This window comes from Gavialis gangeticus, unplaced genomic scaffold (assembly GCF_001723915.1).
Source record: "Gavialis gangeticus isolate Ggan-Ray unplaced genomic scaffold, GavGan_comp1, whole genome shotgun sequence".
Classification (NCBI taxonomy): domain Eukaryota; kingdom Metazoa; phylum Chordata; order Crocodylia; family Gavialidae; genus Gavialis; species Gavialis gangeticus.
Window position 1 is genome coordinate 174434980 of NW_017728992.1, and position 10671 is coordinate 174445650.

General features: G+C 39.2%; 1 protein-coding gene across 1 annotated transcript in view; it reads right to left on the reverse strand.

Annotated features, from left to right (window-relative positions):
* The window catches only part of LOC109298975 (CUB and sushi domain-containing protein 3-like), a 290449-nt gene that overhangs the window by 191520 nt on the left and 88258 nt on the right, over positions 1-10671 (reverse strand). Inside the window, exons 7-8 of the mRNA XM_019519415.1 lie at positions 6966-7062; positions 4928-5032 (exon numbers count right to left, since the gene is read on the reverse strand). Of these exons, the coding sequence (XP_019374960.1) occupies positions 4928-5032; positions 6966-7062 (202 nt within the window). The remainder of the gene's footprint in view (positions 1-4927; positions 5033-6965; positions 7063-10671) is intronic.

Below are 10671 nucleotides of genomic sequence, written 5' to 3' on the forward strand. Positions count from 1 at the left end.
CTTGGCAACAAGGGCACACTGTTGGCTGATATTCAGCTTATTGTTCACTGTAACCTCCAGAGCTGTTGCCTAGCCAGTCAGTTCCCAGCCTGTACTGGTATATGGGATTGCTCTGTTCAAAGTACAGGACTCTGCACTTGTCTTATTGAACCTTATGAAATTTCTTTTGGTCCAATTCTCCAATTTGTCTAGGTCTCCGTGGACATGTCTATACATGCCCCCAACTCCACAGGTACTAAATAACTACACAGTAACCACTGGTGTTGCACAGTCCTGGTAGCACATGGGTTGTTTCTAACCCCACTGTGCAGTAGCAATGAGAGTTGGTGTCATGGTTCATGCCCGCTGATGCTATGTCACCATAATGACGAGCACAATGCTGTGCTGAAGTAGCATATCATGTAGACACATGTTCTGAATCCTAACCCTACCCTCTACTTTATCTACTACTCCCCCTAGTTTGGTGTCATCTGCCAACTTGTTGAGGGTGCACTCCATCCCATCTTCCAGGTCACTGCAATATACTGGAGATGCATCTCAGGTTTTTCTGGGACTGTTAAAATTCTGCCAACAAGTTTGGAGAACAGCTAGAACGAAGACATATTTTTATGTTTTGTAAACTATATTTCTGTATGTAAAATGTCTTGCTTTTTGAATGAACAATGTCACAAATAATGAGGGGTTAAAAAAATCCCAGGGAAAGAGGACCTTTCTATACAAATTCTTCACCTCTATTTTAAATTGCAGAAAATGAACATAATTACTATACTTTTGTTAAGTGAAGGACATGAAGGGCGAGGACTTTGGTACACTAAAGTATCTTTAGTTAGCAAAATTTGAGACAATGAATTGTCATTTATACTACAGTTCTCATAATTACCTGAGAAAGGAGACATTATGATAAGTTACCAACTGCAGTGTGCAAGTAGTTTGTTTTATTCACCATCATGACTTGGTTTCTTCTTAGAGAATTCTGCATTGTTCCAATTATTCCATTCTAGACTTTATATATATTTTACACACACACACACACACACACACACTATATTTTACATAAATTTCTCTTTTGATACAATGAGGACATTTTTGTGTTATACAAATTAGCCACTCATTTTCTGATTATGTCTATTTTTTAAAACAATTTCTAGAAATAATTTGGTTCTTATGCCAAGAACTCTTAATTTCTATACAGCTTGAGTAATGTTTTCCTCCTTATCTTTGTTTTACAGAACAGGCACATCATCTGTTAAATGTAAAGGGGCCTCAAAAAAGCAACTGCCATCTCAAGCAAGCCTAAAATTTTGCTTGCTATGAATACTAGATCATTATATGAGTTTTGTTCAGCTTGTGTAAATACCTTTTAAATAACTACAAACACTTACACATTTTGCCTACATAATTATAAATTCTAAGCATCAACATAACACCATTTAAAATATGTTACAATACACCTCAACCTTTAGATATTTTCAGCTCATAACAGAAGTTTATTTGGCAAAAACAGGTATATCTTTACATAGTTATAAATCACCAATCCATCAAAGAGGTAGCTAAGCACATGCTTAACCTTAAGCATAAGTAGCTCATTTGAAATCAGTGGAGCTACTAGCATGCTAAAGAAATATATCAGTGAGTGAGTCACTGGATTATTGTCTCTATGCATACATACAAAGACTAAGGGAAGAATGTTGTGGCATTTCCTTGACATATTGGCACTGCATCCTTTGAAAATGTATGTCTGAAAACTGATCACTGCTACTTTGCCTGTTATTCTTTTCTGGACCATCACACCAACAACACCACTTTAACAATATTTGTTCAAGTCCTTCAAAACATGTCAGTCACATGGAGTCATATCAGTCACTCCAAAGCAACAAAAAGTCAAACAGCTTCAAGAGAGAATGGGGAATTTCTTTCAGCGAAAAATAATTCTTTGTTCCATTCCGTTCATACCTTAAGTGACTGAGACATCACATGCCTCAGACTGATTCATTGATATTATTTTTTCCTTATATACTAGATCTTTCTTTCAAGGTACTATACTTTCACACATGATGGGAAAGGTCTCTTGACAACCTGATAGCATTTATATTATATACTACACAAGTGTATATAAAATTTGATAGAGGACACTATATTTAAAACTATGCTAAGTAGGCTTGATGAAACTTTAAAAAAATCAGAAAAAACATGCAGCCTGCTATCTTTCTCATATGTTACAAAATTAGATCAAACTTTTTTTCCTACCATCTTCTACCATACATAGCATCTTTTAGCATTCTGCGCTGTTCTCTGCAGATGACATACATTCTGTGTATGCCATGTATATGAAAAGTGACAATAAACTTAAATAACATAGGATGCAATCCTTGTATCCATAACATAGGATATGCAATCCATAATATGTAAAGAACAACAGTGGAAAGGGTGGATACAGGTTATATACCATATTTATCTGACTCTAAGACAACTCTAAATTAAGACAGCCCTCCAATAATTAGATTATATACATGGAAGATTATAGCAAATCTATACATTTTCCATGTATAGAATCTAATTTTTGGAGAGTTGTCTTAAATTCATCTTCCCACTGCTGCAGCATGGAAAGCAGTGGCAGTGGGGAAGGTGGTGAGTGGGCAGGTAGTAAGGGGGGCAGGTGGTGAGGAGATCAAGCAGCCTGATCCCTCTTTCTTGCCCCATGCCCCTCTCATCACTTGCCCTTCCTACTGGCTAATCCCCTGGCACCTGCCCCCTTGGTGCCTGCATCTCCCTCCCCCCACCTCTTCTGCACCCGTCCCCAACTGCCTGTGCCCTCCATTGCTTACCCACCAGCTCTGGCAGGGCTCTGGTGCTATGTCAGCCCAGTTGCTCTGGCCCCAACCTGGCCTAGTAGCAACAGTGGCCTCAGGAGCAGCTCTAGCCTTGGCTCAAGCTCCAGGGCATGGCCACAACTGCCACCAGCACAATAACTGGTACTAGGCTGGGCTTGGACAGGAGCAAGAACATGTCATGCCTCATTCTGGAGTAGTGGTGAACCCATGCCAGAGCAGGAGGGTAATTACCAAAGAAAAGGTGCAGGCAGAGGACCAGCATTATAGTTATTCTCATTTCCAGTCCTGTAAGTATAACGCTGCTCCCTATACGCTACCTCCCTTTCGAAAGCTGCTATACTGTGGTGTTGTGGGCTTGCTAAATAACATTGCTGGGCACGCTACAACAACTTTACTACTCTTTGAAAGGGAGGTAGTGTATAGGGAGCAGCACTGTTTGTCAGCAGGATGTTGATTGGTGTTGCAGGAATGTCTGAGTAACTTCCCAATATGCCAAGGTATCCCCATTTAAGATCCACTTTGGCACGTCTGCTCCTTATTTCACAATAACTTATTTTATCATGCTCATTTGTCTGGAGTAGTATCTCACCTAATATATTCTGTGCAGCTTACCTCTCTAGAAACCATCCATATTTCACCAAGCCTAATGACAGTATATGCTTAACTCTTCTTCTGACATACTGCTTTTTGCTTGCTGAAAATGTAGTGCATTTTTATAGCATTAAACATCTATTCCTTAGACATTTTTTACTTGTGTTAAAATGAGATTCCTATATTATATTAAGGAAGCTTTGATTTCTCCTTCCTCTAAAGGTGGGAAAAGCTGAGGCAATATCCTTATTGTAAGAGTTGAACATTTCTGAATACAAATGCCCATCAGAGAAGAAGGATCGCAGCAACCAGTACTGAGTGTACAGTTATACAGAAAAGACCATGTATTTGTTCTACAAGTATCCTCCCTTCCATGGCAGCTAATAAAGATTTCCAGACAGTCCAAAGAGAGGACTTTGGATACTGTAACATTGTCAAGAACTAATCTTGCAGTAATTGAGTCACACAAGAATCAGTTCGAAGACAGAGAATGGTGTACCTGGGACAAATGTAAAGACATATATGAATGACTGCCTGCTTTTATGCCAAATCACCTGAGCCAATACCATTCAAATATAAATTATTTTAATAATTAGTGTTATAAGCAATAAGAAAGGAATCATTTTACTACTAACATCTTCATCATTTGCCACATGTGGCTTGTTCTTTTTTTCTCATCCTCTTCCCAGGGGAAAAAAATGTGTGTGCAGTAAAGAGTTTTGCTTTATTGTTTCCTGATATTTTTCATAACTTAAATGCACACTGTGCATTATATATTTATAATAGGAAAAACACAATTTAGGAAATACACCTTGCAGTTGGAACAGGATGATGGAGGCTATGCCAATTCTTTTTTAGTTGCTTGAGTAGGTAATTGAAGTATTTCTGCCCTTTATTGATTAGTTATAGACTCATATATCTAGTTTGACAGATTCAAAAATGAATTCTTTTTTTTCCAAATCAACAAAATAAAATATGTTTTTCATTGTACTTAAAATGTACTAAGTCATTTCTAAATTGAACATTCCTAATCTATGAATACTTTAATACAAGAATATAACCATCATAATAAATAATAATAATAAAAGCAATAACAACAAAACAGCAACATTAAGCACAAGAAATTAAGTTCAAATATATTTTTGTCATTTTTACTTTGGATTGCACTGTCAACATCTTGTGCAGGTGTTATACAAACTACAGTGTCTCCACTTGCTCCTGACTCATAAAATCACTTTTTTATTCCAGTTTAATCCAAGAGTATTCCCATACAGACAAAACATCAGGGAGTGTAAAAATGAATTAGATTTACCAATCCCTATAATACAGGGTGGAGGCCTGATTTGTTTTCATCAAAATCAACTGGGATTTTTGTCATCAACCACAAGGAGAGAAGTATTAACCTAATACATGCAATAGGCTGAACATTACCCTTCATATCAGATAGGCTTATTGCAAAATAAAAGCAAAATGCAAACAATTAGAATAACTTATATGTACATTACCTGCATACTCAAGATGAAATCCAGCAGCTGACACACTTATGTCAGACTGAAAGTTTAAGTACAAATTGTTAGATGTGCTGTTGAGAAGTGGTGGTATTGTAGTTCCTGAAAAGAGAAAGGTTAATTTATTACTATAATGAAATGCAGATACAGAAGTTGAAGCATAGATATTTCAAATGTAAATATAGTCACATATAACTATATGATAATCTTCCAAAAAACAAATGTGCCAGATATAGTTCTTGTAAAGCATGGTAATCATTTTCATTGCAGGATACCACTGTATATGCTCTAGTATACCTGTCCCTTGTAGAGATTTGCTAATGTATTCAGTGCACCACAATATAATATCTGCAGCACATTTTCAGAATCTGGCAAGGAAGACAAGCACACTAATAAGATCTAACTTTTGGTAAATTTCTGCTCACACACTTTCATGAATGCAGGGCAGCACTTCAGAGTCTAATTGGTCCCGAGAGGTATAAACTTTTGTAGGCACCAACCAACTTTGTCAGATGCTAAGAATGGCCACTAAAAGTCCATTTTAAATTGCTGGTAGTGTCAGAATGCTAGTGTCCATCTCTACTATTGGCTAATAACAAAATATTTACCCTTTCTGGACAGGTTTTGCATCCTTTGTTATAAAAAAAATGGTATGGACACCATACAATGGAGGAGACATCTCTATACTGTGGCAACAGTGCTATAAACCATGCCTGGTTTTTAACTGTGCTTTTTCAACTCATGCTGCTATACAGATTACTGCCAACACAACTTATTTTTAAATACACCATTGGTAACCATGACCTGTAAAAGTGAACTGATATGATATCAATTTACTTCAAGTAACATAATTTCACTGCATCAATTTCAAGGTTCTCAAAGCCACATTGGGGTGTTATAGATCACTCCTACTGTGACAATGTTACCATTTCCTAGATTCCAGAAACACAGGTTTCTATCATTTAGCTAAAGAAAATCTATCTAACCTGCCAGGTAGTCCTATCCATGACGAAGATCTTTCAAGAAGTTATTTTTCTATAAACAAACTTTGTTAGACTTCTTATAACTTGCCATACTGTGGTACATAAACTGGCACAATGTATCAGGTTCCTGGTATATTACTGTTCTTATTACTACTGTTACTATATAAAACTGGAACTCCTTTTGCACCACAAACTGTACAAAAAAAATATCAACCCACGGGCTTAATTTAGCAACTCTTCTTGAGGTGACTAACTCATGTCAAGTAACCTCACTAAAAGTCTAGAGAATTCTTGCCTAAAAGATCAGGACGGGACCATAATATATCAGTTGAGCAAATGGGATCTATTGGTTTATAAAGCCATACTGAAAAGAATTAGTTAAATTTAAAAGAATATAGATAATAAATGCTATGTGTACTTACCAAGAAATATAAAAAAGTAATGTTCCCTGTGTTGTAATTGAATGCATTGTGATAGGTGCTAAGGGTGGCAAAGACCATTCTCAGTCTTCTGAGGAAGGAGTTTACATATTGGTTTTGGAATTCTGAGACTATTTGTTGGCTGTCCTTCACATTCAATTAGTCTACATCTCTAATTTAATGGCATAAATAGCCAAAGCATACGATACACATTTATTTTTTAAAATACCTCTATTATCTGTTCCTAAACAAAGCCAGTAGAGGCCTGGGCACTAAAAATGGGATAGCTTAGAAATATGTCCTCTTAGCCAGAGGCCTTTGTATTTAGACCTGTAGGTGGTAACAGATGACCAGTATATCTTTGTATTTCTGAAGCATCTGAATCATGCTAGAAAAATAGGTCATGACACCTATGAGAATACTACATGTAGTTTAGGGGCCCCTAAATAACACTCAAAATGTTGTTTTAGTCTTAAGCCTTTCAATTTTTCATGCTGATTCAAGACCCTGTTGGATGGAACCAAAACTATAACATGTGTTAACTGTCAATTCAGGAGAAACAGAGAAAGATCTGTGTGTTTACAGCAAAGAGAAACATCTGTAATGTACTTATTGTACCCTCGCCTCATTCACCTGAATAACTTCCAAGCCTTGGAGCATTGTTGTCGGCACCATCATAAAAGTCCAAAGAGTCCCAATTGTGTTCTGTGGCAAAACTTACAACCTGCACCTATGAAGAAAAATGTAAGAAAAAGAACATAAAGATCTTTCCCTTGAGTTCAGCCTACAGGGAGAAAAACCGTAAATTATAACCTGTGTCCATTTATGCTAGTAGCAATGCTGTAGTTACAGATGAAGTCGTCATTTTCAACTGTGGAAAGGTAGTGTAAGGCAATGATCCTCATTGTGAGTTGAAACTCTTAGGTCTTGATATGAACAAAATGTATGCATCCATTTTTTGTTTGCTTGCTTTTATGTTTTTATATTTTTGTCTCTGATTATAAATTCTGTGACCTTTAGGTATCTTGCCTCCAAAGGGAACCACAAAACTCTATAAGCCACCTGAGGCCACAATAAGCCTTTACTGATTATAGCCTGAGACTGCTGAAGGAAGGGAAATGCTATCAAATATTTAAATTTCTTTTTTTGAGTCTCACAAGTTTGGCAAGGGCTGGAGCCTGTGTCATGATGATATGAGGTATCCCTTAGAAGTGTTCAGCTCTGTTAGAAGTGGAGGTGTGGGGAAGGGAAGAAATTATATTCCTCAATTGTTGGATTTGGCAATACTAAAAGGGCCTGATTTGGAAAAATATTTAGGTATCTAAATGTGTGAATAGTCACCTACTGTGATATTCATCTTCCTCCCCTTTCCTTCCAATCACCGTTATCACCAAAAGTCCTCTGAAATAGGATGGATGTTTTGTCTGAGTAAATAGGGGAAATAAAACATTTCCTTCTTTTCATAATTGTATGCTTTCCCTATGGGCATTCAGTCCCCTTCTGTCGGATAAAGAGATTAGTAAAACCTATTGATTCCTGAGCCAACACCTAGCTGGTTTAGTCCTTCCTGCAGCACTGGAGGCCATTTTGTGTGTAAAAAATGTTACATAGCATAAAGTAGCAGATGAATTTGCAACAGATAGAATTGCTTTGAAATCACCTCAGTGAGCCAAGGTGTATCCCCAGAGATCATCCCGGATAGGAGACAGTTATGCTGACAAAGCTCTTTCCTTTACCAGTTCTCCACCTTGGAACGTAGTGTGGAAAAGATATGTCAGCAGTGACTTTGGCAAGAGCAGCATCAAGAACCAGGGGATGAAGGTGTTTGAAAACATTGCCTTGAAAATATCCTGCTTCCTCACATACCTGGATACAGGGCAAGATAGGTAATTTGTGGTTGGAGGGTGATAGAAGTCCCTTTCTCAGGGAACTTTGGGGGTGATCTGCTCTACGGTGCTCAAATTAAAGCAGTACACAACAGCAGGAATTCCTGAGTCCTGACAATAAGAGACGGACAAGCAACTTTAGTGATCCCACATCCTGCAGGAGTGTGGGGTTGGGATACCAGCAACAGAATGCTACTTTCAGTTCAAAAGCCCTTTGAGAGGCCTCCCCTTGTGTGGAGATGACATATGGCGATTTGCCCCTTCAAATAAATGTCTTGTTTATCAATGAAGAACGTCTAACCGAGAATGGCTACTTCATGTGGACAACTGCAGGGGAAGCCTAAGCAAATCTCCATAGAACATGAGCCAGACTGCTTCATATATGACCCCAGGAGCTGAACAAGTGACACCACTGACCTAAGCTATCAGGAATAATTTCTGCTTGATTTTTATTAGGTTGAAGTTACTTGCTTAGACCAATCCTGTGGATGCTCCTGATTCTGTTCAGCTCTAGAAGTTTAGAACACTCCCAAACTTATTAGGTTGTGATTCACAGTTGGTGGTCCACAAGATAAAGTTTTATTTGTGGTAACAGTGCAAAAGAGGTTACAAACCCATTTAATGTTGTAGCAGGTTTGGTGGCATGTTAGCAATAGGAATGGAAAGTACTAACTAACTGGGTACCAGTAGGTATCTGTTTGGGCAGTTTTAAGCTCAGTGTGGGCTCATTTACCTTATTTCTTGGGTGACTAGTTCAAATATCTCTATATGCCACTACTGTCACTTCTGTGACTGCAAAAGACATACCCAAAGAGCAGTCCTCAACAAATAACCTTCACTAGATTGTCGTCTTTGTAGAATGATTTAGATACAGAGGTTATCATTGACACCTTGTAGGATACTAGGAGACAGCTAGGAAGGCTAAATGTTCAAGAATATTTTGTAATAAATATTATCTTGGTTATATTTGATGTTATACCCTGAGTTATACTCTAATGTTGTTGCCTTCAGTGACCTCTACAGTCCTACTACAGTCTTGTTGAAATACACATTCAGCAGCTATTCAGTGGGCACATCTACAGAAAATGTTGCACTGCCATAGCAACATGTTATGGTGATGTAGTGTCCACGGGCAGAAACAATGATGCCACAGCTAGGTCACCATAGCTGTGTGCTCCCTCAGTATAGCACATTGCAATGGTGACACAGTGGCTAAAAATAACCATGCTCCGTGTGGACAGCATGGTATGAGCTGTTACTGTGTCATCATTTAGTATTTCTAAAAGGAAGTACTAAATGATGGCACAGTAACAATAGCATTGCAGGGGTACATGTAGACATACTCAGTGAGTATAACTTATCATAGCCTTTATTCATACTATTAGACAGGTGGCTGCCAACAGGAATACTACAGAGTTTAATCACAAATCCCAAGCGAATTTCTGTTCTACTCTTTTTATACTTTAGGAGCACTTACATCTAGTCTGCATCAGTGCCCACACACGATCAATCACATCTGGTGCCACACAGCTTACAATTGACTAATTAACTTATTTAATCACAACTTTCCTACACACCTTCCCAGATATATATCAAGTTTTGGTTATACTGTGCTACCTGGTTTTCTCACTACTATGGCAATTTGTACTAATTATGTCAGGAAATTCTTAATCATATTCCAAACATTTTTATGCACATTGGTGCTATCCATAGAACTGCAGGCTTGTAGAATTTAACTCTTACAGCTCTTGGCCTGCCTTATGGCCTACACCTAGTTAAATAGGTAATTTGGCACATGGGAGTCAGCTACATGTTAATTTCTTCAAACCAAAAGGCAGAAGGTTTCTGGAGTGTAGTCATTACCATATCTTTGCTATAGGGCTTACCTCAGGGGCGTGCACTTATTTTGGGCAGAGGGCTGCTTATCCAGTTTTGGCAAGGTCCGAATGGGAAGCCCCACCCCTTGTCAAGTGCCCTGCCCCGTGGTCACCATCTTGGGACCAATGTCTCAGGGCCAGTGCCAGTGCCAGGGAGGCCCAGAGTGCAGCACAGGCTGGCAGGGGTCTGTGGAGCCAGGTTGGGCTGCACCAGCAGGGAGTGGGGGGCCACCAGTGCTGGCCCCAGGACACTGGTGTAGGTCCCGTGCACCCGCTCACTCCCAGTGCACCCCTAGCCCTGTGGTACAGGTTGGGGGCAGCGCACAGGCCCAAACCCCTGCTCCATGGCAGGGAATGAGCTGGTGCAGAGTGCATTGAAAAGTGTCCCCTCCTCTGCCCTGTGGCCAGTGCTCCCTGCTGCAGCTGCTTGTAGCCCGAGTGGGGCTGCCCCAAGCAGGCACAGGCAGGGGCCAGGGTGGAGAGGCAGCAAATGTTTGCAGCTGGCTCAGGTTCTGGGTAGCTGCTGACAGCTACAGAGCCTGAGCTGGGTGGCAGGGGCTTTAGGTGGGGGGCAAG